The sequence below is a fragment of the Setaria viridis genome, chromosome 1, assembly GCF_005286985.2.
Source record: "Setaria viridis chromosome 1, Setaria_viridis_v4.0, whole genome shotgun sequence".
Lineage (NCBI taxonomy): Eukaryota > Viridiplantae > Streptophyta > Magnoliopsida > Poales > Poaceae > Setaria > Setaria viridis.
In genome coordinates this window covers 3,718,816-3,736,211 of record NC_048263.2, presented here as the reverse complement: position 1 = coordinate 3,736,211, position 17,396 = coordinate 3,718,816, and the positions used below count along the sequence as shown (strand labels likewise).

Here is a 17,396-nt window from a genome sequence, read left to right as displayed (position 1 = left end):
CAGCGCCGGTTTGCAAAATTTCAAACCCCTCACTACTATCAGATCTTACTTAAAAAAGGCCCATTTTACCATTGTAACAATTTGATTTGACTACCTAACCCCGGCCTTATTACTATTTGTTTGTGGCTCGTTTAGCTCTAGGAACCATTTAAATTAGTGAAATTTACGGTCATAAAAAATTATATTTTTATGATGTGTGCTGGAAGGTGAAACTGAACTTAGGCAACCATGCATTTTTCTTAGCAGCTTCTAACCCTCTAATCTTTAGATGTGCCAGAAGGTGCATCCACACATTCATGTACACTTTTTTCTTGCGAGGAACATATTAATGTACATTTGTTTTTGCGAGGAAAACATATCGATGCACATAATGTGGTTGTAGCATATCATTGGCGCCATTTTACATTTTCACCTGCTTCACTTCACTCCATCATTTGCAATTTTGCCACGAGCCCCCTTAAGCGACGGGCAATTGAACGAGCTTATTTTTGGAGGAAAACGAAACGAGCTGAAGCGAGGTTTGTTTATTGATTGGGCAGACTCGGCCCATCAGTAGTAACCAACCCGACAGGGCCAGCCACACAGCCCGCGCCTCCCTGCATACGGGCCTATCTCGCTGCCTACCTGGCCCTGTGGCCCATCCGCCGCGGAGGTCCTATCTGGCTTCCGGAATTCTTTTCTCTCCGTAACTTCCAGTTGAGATTTGCGCGAACCGAGATGAACGAACATAATTAACGAGGTGTTTGATACCGCCCGCTAAAATTTAGCACCTGTTACATCGGATATTTGAATACTAATTAGAAGTATTAAACATAGGCTGATTACAAAATTAATTGCACAGATGAAGTCTAATTCACGAGACAAATCTATCAATTAATTAGTTTATGATTTGACAATGTGTAATCATTTGTTAATGATGGATTAATTATGCTTAATAGATTCAACTCGCGAATTAGCCCAGGGTTCTGCAATTAGTTTTATAATTAGTTTATGTTTAATCCTGCTAATTAGCATCCGAACATTCGATATGATACTGCTAAAATTTTTTAGCACATAGGGTCCACGCACCCCCTCAGGATGGTGGGAGAGCAAGCGGCTGTAGCTGGACAGCTGTCCGCGTATGGATAGCTGCACGGATGAGATGGTTGCCGAGATTCCTTTTGGTTTGATCTTTGAACTCGTTTTTTTTTTCTAAACTATAAATCGTTCTGGAATCCGTTTAAACTATGGTCTTAGTTAGAATTTATGCAACAAAATAAGATCTATGAATATATTCTGATTTTTCAAATATTTTTTCAAAAAATAAACATTTAGAATGTACTGTTTCAACCTTTTAAATAATATGTTCAACAATTTGGATATACTATTTTAACATTTACATATAAAATGTTGAACTGTTTTATTGAAAGTGTTGAATTAAGTTCGGATACATGTTGAAATGTAGTAATTTAAAATGTTGAGCATGTTGATTTACTTTGAACATACTAGATCAAAAGTATTTTAAAACATATTGAATGGTTGACACGGACTATAAAAACGAAAAGTAAACTCTGCCACCAGCATGAAACGTCGGCTGTCCATTCCTTCTTTGTCACGATTTTGTACTGTCTGGTTGGGCCTGCAGTCTGCACGCTGCTTGCAGCAGCATAATGGGCCGTGGTGGGCTGTTTGTTTTCGGCCGTTCGTAAGGCACGGAAGTTATATAGGAGCCCCATCCGCCGCCGAAACACGCACGTGAGCCCCCAAATCTGGCGAGGCGATGCTGGCCGGCCGCGGCGACGGCGGCGGCCGCCGGCCTCGCGCCGTCTTCATGGCCTTCGGCACCCAAGGCGATGTCTTCCCCATCGCGGTATGTTTCTATTTCCTCTCCTCCCCCTCTCTTAGCTGACTTCTTGGAGACGATATCGCTTTCTTTTGCTCAACCTGTTACTGAATACTGAGGATATCTGAACAAAGCTCATGGGATCGAATTAGTTTGGAGCACTGTGCTTTAAATTTGACTCCTTTTCTATTCTGTAGGCGCTTGCTGCAGCTTTTGCGCGTGACCAAGAGGACTATGCAGTGGTGTTCATCACTCATTCAGCACACCGGGTAAGAAGCTTGCAAAAGGGGAACAGTTTTCGAACTTGGGTTTGCTTCTTGTGACATAATGTAATGAAATTGGTGCAGAGTTTGTCAGGACATCTAGCGGCCAGCAACGTTACATACATGCCTGTGTCAAGCCCACCTGTCCTTGCTGCCGAGCAGGTTGAGAATATCTCATGTAAGTGCCAGGATGCTAATCTAGTCACATACTTACATCTGGTCTCGTTATTTCCTGCAAAAACCAATTGGTCATGAAAACATTTTCCTTAGGTGATTCTATTCAATCAAATGAGGAGAATGAGTCCTTTTCGATGCGGAAAAAGGCCATTCAGATAGAGCACATGAAAGAATGTTTGTCTTCTGTGGAAGAAGTTTTTGGAAATGATACAAGCACTAATGGGGATTTTATTGTGATCAATTTCTTTGCTTTGGTAAGTAACTAAGTAGTAACTTTATTCATTCATCAGTTGGAACTTTGTGACAGTCAGTTGTATTATTTTCTTAAAGTATTCTGTCAATTCAAAGTTCTGCACAACAAGCATTGAAATAATGGATTTTTCCATCACGAAAGGTTGTGGGCATACCCACAACAAAATAAAGCAATCAATCTATATATAGGAAACCAGAATAATTCCTAATGTCCTAATTCAGCAACCATATGCATTGATGCTGTAATAATATGAGTCATCTCCTGATTTAGGAAGGTTGGCACCTTGCAGAATTGTTCCAAGTTAAGTGCATCGTTGCTGCTCCCTACTTCGTTCCATATAGGTAACTTGGGCTCTATTGATTCCAATTCACACAGATGTTTTTTTTGTTATGGGATTATCTATATCTTTTATTGGTCTATTATATATGCGTCAATAATTTTAATGCATTTATGTGTCGCTTTCAATAATTTTGCATGCTTACACTTGTTTTTTCCAGTGCTCCAACAACGTTTGAACGCCAATTTAAACATAATTTTCCTCTATTGTACAAGTACTTCCAAGAAGCTCCCACAAACACGGTACAGAATAATCCATAGTCACAATGTTTTACCTGTTTTTTTCCTTTTTTTTTACTCTTTGGAGTGCTCAGTTCTGGAACCTGCAACACTCTTTTAAGTTGATATTCTATTTAACTTACCTGCTATGGCATGTGAATATATTGGCTCATTTTCTGGAGACATAGTTGCATGGCTGTTAACATTTTCTTAATTCACATGGTATCATTGTCATAGCAAAGTAAACAATAGAGCAATTTATCCTGTAGACAACAATCCCTGTAGATTTGTTGGGATATTCATCAGATCCTTGGGGCTGAATATTTTAACCATCATATGTAGTCATCAGATTTACCATTCTTATGGGCTGTTCCATTTTTGTTCAATCACTAGCTCCCCAGCATAGACATTGCAGATTCTCATATGTTAGTGTCTGAAATGTGCGAGTAATTATGTATGTCCCATAAGCATTGAGGTGGCAAACTTATGTTGTAAAACAATGGCAGGTCTGCTGGAAGGACATAATCCACTGGATGTGGGCGCTCTTCACAGAAAGTTGGGGATCGTGGAGAGAGAATTGTCTAAATCTTAGCGCTATTCCTTTCACAGTGGGTAGAATTGTCTATAATGACTATTCTTTTGTTTTTGTTTGCAATCCTGTTCTTTTGAGTCACTGGAACTCCACTGAGGTCAGATTTCTGTTAACTGCAGGATCCAGTAACAAATCTTCCGTTGTGGCATGTGCGAGAGGAGTCACCACTGTTGTTGTAAGTATCATGTCTTTGATGATAAATATGAAGCCTATACCCTGTAAGAGAATAACCAAGTTAGTTCACCTTCGCATGTTACAATCTGTGAGCTACTTATAAGGGGAAACTTAAGAAATGAAAATTTTGTGATGGATTGATAGTAAATAACTGGTGGACAGTAAACAATTCTTGAATTAGTTTATATTGGATAAATGACATCAGTTTTCTTTTTTTTTTCTGGTTCAGGTATGGTTTCAGCAAAGAAATTGTCGAGTGCCCCGGTGAGCTCTGATGGCCTCTGACATCTGTCTAAAATCATTTTTGATGTTTATAGTTCTTCAATGCTTATGGATCTAATTTCAACAATGCATACATGATATCATGGCAGGATATTGGCCATCCGGTGCTCATGCTTGTGGCTTTTGGTTTCTTCCTATGGCTTGGCAATTTTCTTGTGACAAATGCATGGAGTTGTCTGGAAATACTAATCCTTCATTTGGGGGTGTTTTGTGTGCAAACCATTCTTCCCTGGAACACTTCCTCATAGGGAATTCTTATTCATCAGGACCTATATTTGTAGGATTAAGTTCAATTGGTAGGTGTGTTTCTCATCTGATACAAATTTGTGTTTATATTTTTGCTTCTAGTCTCTTGCTAGCCTAGTGACTTTGCATTGCAATGGATCCTCGATACAGATTGGAATATGACCCTACTTTACTGAACCATTCATCATTAACAAATATTATTTTTAATCCTTGAAATTACATATTAATTTTCTGGCCTATCATTAAGCTATAAAGAAACCATTTCAGTACAACTGTGCACAAAGGACCCACCATGCATACACATTATGAACAAATCAATGCACAAAAAAACCTCCAGGTTAAGGCATATAACTGTAGGACCAACCTCTATGACAACCTTGTTTTTGTAATTAGTATATATATAAAGAAAAGTTATCAGAGTATGTGGACTATCTAGAACCAAAGTTTATCAGCTCTCATTGCCTCATTATCCTTTTAAATAAGTCCATTACAAAGTTTTGGACATGTTTTTGCACTTTGCAAAACATTTATCATTCTATCTTTATTTTAGGTATCTATATGTTTTTCTTAGTAATCATAAACCTTAGGTTCTTAAATTTTTTCTTATGAATTTCCTTTCATGACAACAATCTTCTACAGCATGGGTTTTCTTAGAAATCCTAAAGCATTTCTAATGGTGCTTAAGGTTGCCATAGAGTTGACAGACTACAGATTCATCCTCTTCTCATCTGGATACCAGCCATTGGATTCTGCAATACAAGGTATTGCTTCTTCAATAACCAAATCAAGTGAGGCGGAGACACCTTGTGATGACAGCACTCTCCTTTTTAATGGTCGGCTTTTCTGCTTTTCTGGGTGAGTACTTGATTGATGTCATATGTTTGTCCTGCCATTTGAAATTGGTAGTAAATGATGTTACCTTTCAGATCAATACCATACAGCTGGCTTTTTCCTAGATGCACAGCTGCTATTCACCACGCTGGCAGGTACACACAGCTAAAAAATATATCGCAGCGGCCAAGTGGCTGATTCTGAAGCTTTCATGTTACTGCTGCTTCCACAAAATATTTTATGTTTTTGCTGCTTTGATAACAGTGGGTCAACAGCTGCAGCACTACTTGCTGGAATCCCACAGGTGACAACAACATGTTCTATATAGCAACATATTCGATCCTGTCTTTCTGTGGCTCTTTTCATTTTCTTTTGATACATTGGTGATAGCTATGAACCAGTCCATGTGCTAGGCTCTACTCGGGGAATTGGGAGCTGGGGCTGGTGTTTTTAATTAAAAATAAAACATTTGTTTGACCTTTTGCCAGTCATCATCATGATATAATCCATTCTCTGAAATAAATGACAATTCTTCAAGAATCAACACTTTTTCACCCATGATAATGAAGAACGATCTTTACCTATCTTATATGTCATTGAGTCACTCAAACTTTGGACACTTGCATTATTCTATGAGTGTGCATTTGTGGTGAGCGAATTTCAGGCTGGGGTGAAAAAAATCCCCTCATCTATCCCACACCAAAGCATAGGTCTAAGGCCCGGCCCAAGTCGTTGGTCATCTCACACGGACTACGGTGCCACTATGTAAGGGTGGGGCAGGGGTTCGGGGGTTTTCTCGACCTGTGTGATAAGGTCATCTTCTTCTTAGCAAAAATGCCTAGGGGCTGTCTTGCCCCCCGCAGGTCGAGTTTTTTTTTAGACACTGAAAGTTCTGATGCAAAAACAGCTGGCATTAGTTTTTGGGCATTGATATCTTTGAAGTAGTGAGAAGGAAGTAGTTAAAAACTTCTGAGCAAGGAACATTCATATCTTATTTCCAAAAAAACATCTTGTACTGATTTTTTTATATACTGTTGAAGTTCTGATGCTGATTCGAACAATACAACATCATCGAGATTATGTATTCTTGATTGTTTAATAATATTGCCGTTTATTCGATGATTCATTATACTAAATGTATCCTATGATGCAGTTAGTGTGCCCTTTCCTGCTGGATCAGTTTTATTGGGCAGAGAGGCTACACTGGTTAGGAGTGGCACCTGAACCCCTACAGAGACAGCATCTAATCCCAAATAATGATGATGCCTTGAGTATTCACAATGCTGCAGATGTGCTACTTGGAGCTATCAGATCAGCATTATCACCGGAAATTAAAGCTCAGGCGACCAGAATTGCTCATAAGCTCTCTTATGAGGTGTGTTGTCTGAATGCAATTCTACAATTGTTGTATAAAGGAAATAGGTCAACGATCATTGTATTTGAAAAGGTTGAAAACTTAATTATTGTTCGCTTTGCTATTGTGCCCAGGACGGGGTTGGTGAAGCCATCAAGATCTTCAAGGAGAGAGTGTTGACTCAGAATAAGACCTGAGCTGCGGTAACTGTGTGACAGTACAGAGCAGAACAAGATGCATGTAAAATTACTGATCATGAACTCTTAGAATTTGTGTCTGGGTCTGAACTCCTGACAAATCTGCACTCCTGAAAAATCTGAGCTGGATTTTTATGTTCCTTGATTGGGGAATGGAAATAATGATGTCATGAAGTAATTGTATGACTCTTATGGTTATACAGAGAAAAAAACCAGACTAAAATTATCCAGCTGTTCCTGAATCCTGACCCACTGATGCTTCGGAGATAGCAGCAGAAATGACAACACATCGTCTATCTCAGCGGGTCAACTGATCCAAGCTGAGATGGTTTCCGCCCTTTCAACCTCTCTGTGCAGCCATTTTTTTAGACTTTTTACAGCTTCAGGTTTCGTTCAGAAAGTCAGCTGAATTCTGCAAAGCTTTGAGGCAGAATGGTTCAGGTAGGACTCCACCTGGAGAAGTTGGAATTATTCTTCCTGACCCACTGATGCTTCGCAGATAGAAGCAGAATTGGCAACGTATTGTGTATCTCAGCGGGTGAATTGATCCAAGCTGAAATATTTTCCATCCTTTCAATCTCACACAAAAAAGGTATCATAACTCATGATATGAGTAATACATCTGTTACAAGCTGCAGTCGTTAGACTTTTTACGGCTTCCATTACTCTCAGAGAGCCAGCTGAATTCTGCAAGGCTTTGAAGCAGAATGGTTCAGTTAGGACTAAGACCAGGAGAAGTTGGAACTTGCAGAGCTAGCAAACCAGTCTTCGCGCCACCACCAACTCCACGCAGCTCTTCACTGGCAGAGCAAGTAAACTACTCCCCCAAAAAGCCTGGGAATCTGGCTTCATTGGCTTGCCGCTATATATTTCATCAAATCCAGCATGCTCCAACGCAGCAGAATCCAGGGCATTCACCATCTCAGCAGTCAGCTCGATCACCCGATCGCTCAGAGAGAAAACACTTCCGGGATTCCGTGACGCAAGCAAGCATGCCGCGCCACCTCGCGCTGCGCCTGCACGCGATCGCCGCCGCGCTGCCGGCGTCGTCCGGCGGCCACGGCCACCCCGGCGCCGCGGTGGCGGCAGTGGCGGCGTTCCTGGCGGTGTGCGCGCTGGCGCTGGCTCTATGCGCGTCGCACTCCGCGCCGGGGCCGGGGCGGCTGCGGCGCGCGCTGGCCAGCGTGAGCCGGCGGCGGACGGAGCCCGTGATCGCGGCGGTGCACCAGGTGCAGCCCGGCGGCGGGGAGGCGTCGCCGTGCGTGTGGCAGAGGGGCATCCTCATGGGCGGCAAGTGCCAGCTCCCCGACTTCTCCGGCGTCATCAACTACGACCCCGCCGGCAACCTCGTCGCGCCCGCCCGCCCCGGCCGCGCCGTGCCGGCGCTCGGCTGGTGAGGGCCTGAGGGGCAGAGGGCGGTGGCGGCCAACGTGAGACGACCCCTAAACATAACAGAGGGTTTGGTCGAGCGGTGTTGGACCATTGGTAGTTCATGAAATTCGTGTGCTCCGTTTTCTTTTTGGATGTTCATTCCTTGATAATTTCGGCGAATAACTAAGTTGCCATGTGGAATTTGTGTTCTTGGGTTTAACTTGAGTTACCTGGTGTAGCAACATGAAAAACCACTATATTTTTGAACCAATTGCACCAAATATGACATCACCGTATCGGTTTGGTTGAACTGAATTCAATATTATGGAAAGTGACATGTCAGATTGGCTGCGCTTGCTGGTTTTGTTTGATGATATAGTTGCTCGAGAAAACCAAGAAATGGACACATGTCCGTACCACCAAATCCAACGTTATCTCCCCTGTGTTGGTGAAATGCCACGAAAGCACTGTTTTTCTTTGAAGAAGAAAAGGATAGAGTTTTCCTGCTGTTCACCATAGAAGAAAAGATGTGACACAGATTATGAGAAAAATTGGGTCCGAAAACCCTAACACTCATGCCGGCACTGTAACAGCATGTGAACTAGTAACATCTAACATGCAGCTTGTGTAGGAAATTTGAACAGAAAAGATTTCAGTGAATGGAAGTATGGAACAGCCACAATGGAAAAACATTATGATACATGCCTTCGTCAGAGCAGATTTCCTTCGTCGATTAGTGTGAAAAATCGAATGCAATCAAAACGTGAAATTAAAACAGTTTTGCTAAAAAAACGTGAAAAAATTATTACGTTCGACTTATATTTTGACATCGACGCTTTGCGCAAAATCGCTCAGACTCTGACTAGGAGTCAACGGGAAGACCGAGGATGTGTCTGCTCGGCCGTGACGGCCACGACAAAACTCCAAGGGCAAAAACGCCATTCCATACGGCCGGCCGGCTGCTAGAGTTACCCGCCAAGCTCAAAGCCAGTTACCTGACCGGAGTGCAGCATCTCTTCGGCTTCTCCAACTCCAAGGGCGATGGGTGCGAGCCGTCTTGAGCAAACCAATGCTCTCTTCAGGAAAAACCTCGTGATCCAGGTGAAACGCGCCTCCATCTCCGGTTTATTTTCAAAATTCTTTCCTATTCAAACCTTTAAAACTGGCCGAGCCTCGATTTCAATTTGCGGGGTTGCACGAAGATTCATTTTTTCCCCCTCTCTCATCATAGATCAGTGATCACTCATCTCGACGCTATTTGCTTTCAAGTTTGGTTTATCCAAGATCAGTGATCACTCATCTCGACGCTTAATTCTGACTCTGCTGTGACGCAGCGGCGCGCCTGCAAGACCAACTGCTGCCTTGTCCTGTTCCCGCTGCTCCTCTGCTCCGTCATCGGCGGCTTGCAGATCGCCATCGACCGCTCTTCGTCGTCGTCGCCGGAGCCCCCCACCCACTTCGACTGCGGGTGCAGCAACGTCAGCGTCGACGGGAACGCGTTCGGAGGCTTGGTGTGCCCTTCAGAGTGCCCGCTGCCTCGCGCGCCCAGATGGCCCCCTGTCCTGCAGATCCCGCCGCCCGAGTACCGGGCGGCCGGAGACGGGCTCTTCCCCTTCACCGATCTCCCGGACGCCTCGTGCAGGGCCAGAGGGACTTGCACATCGACGTTCCTTGTCACCGGTGGCAACCAGTCCTTTGTAAGAAGTAAGGAAGCTGTTCATCCCAGTGCAGTCACAACTCGCAAGGTCTCTAGTGCTAGCTTGCCTGTCCGTGGTTTCTGAAACTAAACCTTTCTCTTTTTTTTTTACCTTGCAGATGTGATGGATAACATGTTCTTTCCTGTTCATGATGCTTCGGTGAACCTGTCGGCCGGTGTTTCCGCGCTATCTGATTTTGTCCTGGTAGGTTGTAATCTTTGGGTTCTCTTTGTGATCCTTGGTTCTTTGAGCATCGTGTGATGTCTGGAAATCTGCAGGCGACTGATGGACATTCCGAGCAAAGCTTTCTTCAGAACAAGTGCATTCCGAACCTCACGCTTTCTTACCCAATTCAATATGGCAATGAAATCGCGAATCAAGGTAATTCTCTCCGTGCAAGATCAGACGCTCACTGACGATAAACATGCTAGGTTCAACTACATAAAAGGCTTTACGTTACAGTGAGCCAGTGACAGTGGCCCAGCTGCTGTTGGTTCTGGCAATGATGGTTCTGGCAGTGACAGTGACAGTGCGGTCTATGAGTAGTTGAGTACATAGCAAAACGATAAAAAAAAATCGCAAGAGATTTTTTCTGTCTTCGTATTTAGAAATGCTATTACTACATTTTACTTATTCCTAATGAATATCGAAACATGGAACAGATGTACGATGCACAGAAGGATTAATGCTCTGGCGTGATAGTTCGTGGCTCATTAACGATGAACTATATAGAGGTTATTACCAAGGGAATGATAAGAACAAGACCGACGAAATTGCTGCAGGTCATATTAAATCCAACTTTATGCTTTTAATCAGTTATTTGAACCTGCTGTTCGTTAACATCTAATAAGTGGCCCATCTCTACGTGCAGCATATGACTTCTTAAGTTCTGACCAGGGAAACTTCAACTTGATCATCTCATATAATGCATCAAACGACTATGATGTTTATTATGGGGCAGAAGACCCTGTCCCTCTTCTTAATCAAGGAGGATCAGTGCAAAAGCCTCATTCGGTTCAAGTTACACGACTGGCTAATATGGTATATATCGCTTTTCTCAAAGGAGAGAAATAATAGATTCTCTCTTTTTGAAAAAAACTTCCTCCACTTTCTTTTATCCGTGTCTTTTAGTTCTCTACAAATATGTTCATTCTCACTCGCATGCCATTCTTGATTCTTCATTATACATACTCTTTCTTATGCACACTCTTTTTAGTCAAATTATTTGTGGCGGTACCCTTTTGTCATTATTTTACTTGAACAACACGTGAGAACTGCTCTTTCACCATTATTTTACACTTCATAGAGTTTCAAATTTTACAGGCTTCAAATGCATACCTTCATTTAAGAGGAAATGGGCTCAGGATGTCATTTGATTTTGTCAAAGGAATGCCTAGAGTAGCTATACACTACCTGGACCGGTTTGATATCTCTCCATTTGTAGGGAAGTTGCCTTTTGTATGGACTATGGAGCTTCTTTTTCCGGTATGAAATACATTTTTGTGTGTTTTTTATATCTCTGTTTCATTTGAATATTCTGATATATTTTTTGTTACTTTTAGAGGCAAAGAATTGTAGTAGTTATAAATATTTTTAATAGCTCATGAAGCACAGAGTTGGTTCCACAGGTAATTTTAACAAACATGGTATACGAGAGGCAAAAGAAGCTAAGGATAATGATGAAGATGCATGGCCTTGGAGATCTTCCGTATTGGACTATATCCTACTGCTATTTTCTACTACTATCACTGCTTTATGTGCTATCCTTCATGCTATTTGGTTCTGTCCTTGGTATGATAAGTTGCTCTTAAGACTAGGAAAATGCACTTATCATCATCAAAATGGAATTAAGGTTGAATTTATAGTGACTCTGATCATGTAAACATTGACACTGCACAAGTTTTAGCTAGTTATTGACTTGATTTTATCACAATTTGTTTTTCTCTCGAATACGTAGGAGAACTGCGTATCATTGTATTAATAGTAGAGAAAGGAGTTATACAGAGACCCAAACACACCCACACACACACCCACTTACTGACTGAAACTAATCACCTATGACTGAGATGAAAGACCTGACCAAGTTTATCACAATTTGTTGATGTTTTATTTTTTAATTTTTTTTTGAAACTGAAAGGAGTCTCATGTTACTATTATAAATTGGAAACAACCTAATCATAATCCAATCTCTCTTTTTAGGTTTAAGTTTCTTCCGCAAGAATAGCTATGGAGTACAGTTTGTATTCTATTTTGCCTATATGAACTTGCAAATTTCATTTGCGTTTCTTATGGCAACGTACTTCTCAAGTGTGAGGACAGCTACTGGTATGTGTCCATAAATGTCTTCAGTATGTCCATAAAGTGGACATTTTCCTTCATTTTACCAGAAAATGTGGAGTATCCACACTGATTATTTGGCATCTCTTCATGCAGTGACAGGATATTTGTATATAGTTGTGTCTGGCCTTCTAGCAGAAGTTTTGTTCAGATCATACGTTGAAGATGTTTCCCTCTCAAGTAAGTGCTTAGTTCATTTCCTATTAATGAAGTCAATTAAGGGTTTATTCCTCTTTTCCGATAAGTTGTGTGGAAATTCTTTTTTTTTTCATTCCAAGGGAGCTGGATCACACTTATGGAACTTTTACCTGCATTTTCGTTGTACCGCATTATCTATGAATTCTCACAATCTCTACGGGTTGAGAATTATATGGCCTCCTCCGGGATTCAGTGGATAGACATGAGCGATCCCAAAAATGGATTGGCAGGTGTGCTAACCATAATGATACTCGAATGGTTCCTATTCCTTTTATCTGCATTCTATTTGGATCACTATGGTTCCTTAAGAAATGGAACGAGAAAAGCAGCAGTACTTGTGCGCACCTGCATAGATGGGAATCGTTTTCAAGCTGTTCAGCAGCAGAACACACAACTTCAGGAGTTCAGAGCTTCCGTTGAAATGGAAAGAACAGATGTTATCAAAGAGGTGACCTCTGCTCTCTTCCGCAGTACACTCGGCTCTGTTTCATATAGCGTCAAGAGACAAGAGTTAGTTGAAATATCAGTATTCACAACTGATAAGTTTAAAGCATACAATCTACAGCCTAAAAAAATTACCAAGAATAGAAAATTTCCCTTCGGAGTTAATATTGCCCTATAAGTGGTTATCACAAGTCCCTTATGAAGCAGAAGAAGTTAGGATTCACTAAAATGTTGGAAATAATGAAACTTAAAAAATATTTTTTTTTGAAAATTACTGCAAGAATATTGCTGTAATTTTATTAGAAGAATGTAAGGCCCACTTAAAGATGTAATATATAAAAATCATATTTGCCTAAACAAAATCACCTTGTGAAGTAGGTCTCTCTTACCTCTTTCTGAGAACATACCAATTTAACCTTTTCACTTTCCAGAGAGAGGTAGTTGAACAGCTCTTACAAGAATCAAGTAGTGGTTATTCAGTCATATGTGACAACCTCAAGAAAGTGTACCGTGGACAAGATGGAAATGCAGATAAAATTGCAGTTAAAGGGATATCACTTTCCATGTCACGTGGGCAATGTCTTGGTGTTCTTGGGCCAAACGGTGCTGGGAAAACCACTCTTATTAACATGGTAAGTTTGGATTTAGATTTAATAATGTTATGGTATCGAAAGCATGTTCCCAAAAGGTGACCATCATTTATATGAAAAAACATGTTTGTGTGTTTATGTAATAATTTAACTGAATTCCATAAGTTTCTGCTAACATATGTTAGCTGTTATACATGTGTAGTTATCCATCATTTATACTGTTATTAAGTTTTAATGACACTTAACCTTTCAACAGCTGACTGGATTTAGTAAACCTACTTCTGGCACCGCATACATTGAAGGGATGGACATACGCTTGGACATGGACAAAATTTATACAGGGATTGGTGTTTGTCCACAGGATGAGTAAACTGTTCTCACTCACTCAGATGTTTCTGAACTAGTTTTTCAGGTTAGTTTATGTAGTTGCAAACTCGTGATAACTTTCCTCTTTCTTGGATCACCTCATGCAGCTTGCTATGGGAAAACCTCACTGGTCGAGAGCATTTAATGTTCTATGGCAGGCTTAAGAAATTAAAGGGCACATCATTAGCTGAGGTAATTTGTGAACTGCTGCTTGTTTATTTTGGCATTAATATGAATATGAGGGATTCCATTTCCATCTTTGTAAACCACTTGACTACATCCAGTCAATTCCATGTACAGCTTTTAATATGAGTGCGTCATGGCAGATTGGACTGAGTTGTCCTGAGCTGACCAATATAGACTTAGAAGTATCCTATGCAAGATCCAAGGGGCGTCATCATCTCTTCGCAAATCTAACAATCAGTATCTGTAGGAGATATGATCTTGAATATTGAGCCATTTGTGTTCTTCAGTCATGATTCCAGGCAGATGTTAAAATATTTTATCAGCATTTTATTTATCTGGTTGCAAAACCAAATTTTAATATTGTGCAAGGGACTTATAGAAAGCAATTGTTTGCTGTTTGCAGGCTATCGAACAGTCTTTGAGAAGCGTGCGTTTATTTGCCGGTGGCGTGGCTGATAAGCTTGTAGGAAAATACAGTGGGGGCATGAAACGTCGTCTCAGTGTTGCTATCTCTCTAGTTGGTGACCCCAAGGTATTTTTATTTATTAACTGAGATCATGATTCAGAATCCAATATTTGTGAATTTGTAAAACTAATTACATCTGTAACAATTTGCAGGTTGTTTATATGGATGAACCAAGCTCTGGCTTGGATCCAGCATCTAGAAAAGACCTATGGAAAGCTGTGAAGTCTGCCAAACAGGAGCGGTCAATAATTCTCACCAGTACAGTTCTTCACTTCACCTCCATGGGGGTATTTTTGGACTAAGGGATTGTTTCAAGAATCTTTATGGTTTTGTTCAAAATCGAGCTAATCCTAAAGATTTGGATCCAGTTCCCTGCTATCCAAATAGTTCCTTGTTCTCATAAAACAGTTCGTCTTCAGTGCATTTAATCACTGCATTTTCACATGTGTTCTTGAGGTTCACATCACAGGATCACAACATCATACTTGAATCTATTTTCAGCGCACTCGATGGAAGAGGCTGAAGTCTTATGCGACCGGATAGGAATAATCGCCAACGGTAGCCTGCAGTGCATTGGGAGCTCCAAAGAAGTATACTTACACACACGCCTTTAGTCATATATCCAGACATGGCCAATGATCTCAAATCCTTACATGACCACCCTATTTTCAGCTGAAGGACAGGTATGGAGGCTCATGTGTACTCACAGTAACAACTCCGGCCGGCAAAGAGGAGGAGGTTGAGAGATTGGTTCGGTCCTTCTTGCCCGCGGCGAACAGGGTGTACTGCGTCTCCGGGACGCAGAAGTTTGAGATGCTGAAGGAGGGGCTGAAGATCTCTGAAGTGTTCCGGGCCATGGAGGATGCGAAGAGCAGGCTGAACATCCTCGCCTGGGGCCTGGCCGATACGACGCTGGAGGACGTCTTCGTCAGAGTTGCCAAGGACAGTGACATGTCCACTGTGACCTGACCTGAGTGCCTGGCTGCTCCCGGGTGCAATGCGGTGTCTGAACTTTCTGAAGTCAGGGTAATAATTCACCATGGAGATGCGGATTGAAATGTATCTGTTACTAATGGCAGTGGAGTTTGCTACTCTTGGGTCGGTCCAATTGCGGCAATGAATGCGGCACTTGGACTAGAGCAGCCTGAAGCCCTGAACTTTGCTAAACCTGACAGTGCAAAACGCTATAAGAAGGAACATGGTCATCTGGTTCCAACCTGACACACCGTCACAAGCTTGCATACACATGACACATCATCCTGTTCCTTTGCAAAACCTCAGAGATGTAGAGATGACTTTGCATTGCACTGGTTGCTGCTTGCCTGCAATCCAGCGCTTTATAACTGGGATGACAGCTATGGTTCCATTCATCGAAGAATTAAGAAACATCGGTATACTTCACAACCTAAACACTGACATGGTACCCAACAAAAAACATCCTGATATCACTGACATACAGAATCAGTTGTGAAATTATGTTGATATCAACTCAAGGCCTGGCGTTATCCACTCACCTTACATGCCTTGACCTCCTCTTCATCCGCCATGTCGTTGCTTCCATCCTCCTCCAATGATACCAAATGCTTGTAATGGTCGTATACGCCAAGGCTGTACCCAAATAATCCAGCCATTCCAATCATGCCGAGGGAGTAGGCCAATGTTCCAATCGCCTTGCCGAAGAAGTAGGAGACACTGATGTCCAATAGACAAAGCGATGCGGCGGCGATCAGCGCGATGTAGGACACGGAGAAGAACACGGTCCGCCGTGTGCGCGCCGTCTCGGTGAGGATGATCGCCCATAGGACGAGGTAGGTGGTGGTGAAGATCGACAACACCCACACGACGCTCTGTGGTCGGCCGGCGACGGGCCACAGCGCCAGCGACGTGGTGACGGCGTACAGCACGGACGCGCGGAGAGCGAATGCCACGGACACAGTGCGTCGTCCCTTGAAATCGGCGGCGGCGGTGAAGTCCCCGGTCTTAAGGGAGCCACTGTCGACGGTGCCGTTCCCTATCACGGTGGGGGCCGCCATGCCGTCCTCCATGACGACGATAGGGTCGACGGCGAGGACGATGGGACCATTTGCAATGTTCTCGCCATCAGGCCCTAGGTAGTTCGGCCAGTTGGAGCGAGGCCCATTTGTCTCTGATCTGGGCCTCAGAACCATTCCAGATCATTTTCAGCTATATATGCCAAACGAAAAAAGTGATGGCTATATAGCCAAAAGAAAATCAATTTTTTTTGGCTAGGTCAAATAACCGTACGTCTCTCACAACTAGTTAGCCATTTTCAAAAGTATTTTTGAGAGCCATTCTAGAACTATCGAGCAATGAATATTGATCCTTACGACTATCTAGTCTATTAATCCGATCAAATATCATCCTCCAATCACCTCTTAATCGGTAAAATAGAAAAACTCTATTATATACCTTTGCATGCCTTAAGCTTTTCATGTTGAGATCATCTGAGCTATCGCCATAGCAACCATTTAAGCCCAATTCAATCTTGGATTAGCCTACCCTCATACCTCAAATAAATTTATTAGTTTATAAATATTGTGATTAATTACCAAAACCTGAATTACAGACTTAGATGCTTTCAGCCGCGCCGACTAATCCAATATGGAGTACCGGGCACTCTACCACTGGATGTTCACCATCCCCATCGCCCATGGCCGCTCAGCATGCTTAGCAACACAAACACGTGCATTTGTGCGTCTTCAGGGCATTCTGTCGAATGGCTTACTTGCACACGCGCCATTGTGCCGTTGTGTGCACGTTTGTTCTTGCCTGTAGCTCCTCATTGTCAACGAGGCTGACACTACAATTGCCCAAGTAGTTGTGCGCCCCTGCCTTCGTGCGGCTGTTCCATGCATCCTAACCAATCATCCTGCCTCCTCACAGCGCTGTGCCACATGCCAATGGCGACGCCCTGCCCCCCATGCCACCCTGCCCCAAGCGCCCACAATTCAATCTAGATTTAATTCTTGCCGAC

The 17,396-nt window shown here is 42.4% G+C and overlaps 3 protein-coding genes across 3 annotated transcripts; all 3 read left to right on the top strand.

Annotated features, from left to right (window-relative positions):
• Positions 1-1,695: 1,695 nt before the first annotated feature.
• Positions 1,696-6,976, top strand: LOC117862713 (sterol 3-beta-glucosyltransferase UGT80B1). The gene is made up of 15 exons (XM_034746217.2): positions 1,696-1,849; positions 2,020-2,091; positions 2,170-2,263; positions 2,356-2,516; positions 2,786-2,856; positions 3,013-3,094; positions 3,577-3,678; positions 3,782-3,837; positions 4,066-4,100; positions 4,208-4,418; positions 5,004-5,219; positions 5,291-5,350; positions 5,460-5,499; positions 6,349-6,570; positions 6,684-6,976. Exons 1-15 carry the CDS (start codon positions 1,760-1,762, stop codon positions 6,744-6,746), a joined length of 1,575 nt encoding a protein of 524 aa, XP_034602108.1. The 5' UTR covers positions 1,696-1,759; the 3' UTR covers positions 6,747-6,976.
• A 142-nt stretch (positions 6,977-7,118) lies between these two features.
• Positions 7,119-8,459, top strand: LOC117862731 (uncharacterized). The gene has a single exon (XM_072290675.1). It carries the CDS (start codon positions 7,454-7,456, stop codon positions 8,141-8,143), a length of 690 nt encoding a protein of 229 aa, XP_072146776.1. The 5' UTR covers positions 7,119-7,453; the 3' UTR covers positions 8,144-8,459.
• A 600-nt stretch (positions 8,460-9,059) lies between these two features.
• Positions 9,060-15,620, top strand: LOC117838098 (ABC transporter A family member 10). The gene is made up of 18 exons (XM_034718018.2): positions 9,060-9,218; positions 9,452-9,821; positions 9,933-10,018; positions 10,093-10,195; positions 10,477-10,596; positions 10,686-10,855; positions 11,138-11,299; positions 11,443-11,605; positions 12,014-12,139; positions 12,248-12,331; positions 12,430-12,797; positions 13,225-13,425; positions 13,640-13,749; positions 13,857-13,941; positions 14,339-14,467; positions 14,554-14,659; positions 14,903-14,991; positions 15,074-15,620. Exons 1-18 carry the CDS (start codon positions 9,159-9,161, stop codon positions 15,368-15,370), a joined length of 2,829 nt encoding a protein of 942 aa, XP_034573909.1. The 5' UTR covers positions 9,060-9,158; the 3' UTR covers positions 15,371-15,620.
• The last annotated feature ends 1,776 nt before the right edge of the window (positions 15,621-17,396 follow it).

Coding starts and splice junctions, on each gene's coding strand:
- LOC117862713 (XM_034746217.2), top strand. CDS start 1,760: ATGCTGGCCGGCCGCGGCGACGGCGGCGGCCGCCGGCCTCGCGCCGTC. Junction 2,857..3,012: donor CCCTACTTCGTTCCATATAG/GTAACTTGGGCT, acceptor TGTTTTTTCCAG/TGCTCCAACAACGTTTGAAC. Junction 5,220..5,290: donor CGGCTTTTCTGCTTTTCTGG/GTGAGTACTTGA, acceptor GTTACCTTTCAG/ATCAATACCATACAGCTGGC.
- LOC117862731 (XM_072290675.1), top strand. CDS start 7,454: ATGGTTCAGTTAGGACTAAGACCAGGAGAAGTTGGAACTTGCAGAGCT.
- LOC117838098 (XM_034718018.2), top strand. CDS start 9,159: ATGGGTGCGAGCCGTCTTGAGCAAACCAATGCTCTCTTCAGGAAAAAC. Junction 10,019..10,092: donor CGCTATCTGATTTTGTCCTG/GTAGGTTGTAAT, acceptor GGAAATCTGCAG/GCGACTGATGGACATTCCGA. Junction 11,606..12,013: donor GCTATTTGGTTCTGTCCTTG/GTATGATAAGTT, acceptor CTCTCTTTTTAG/GTTTAAGTTTCTTCCGCAAG.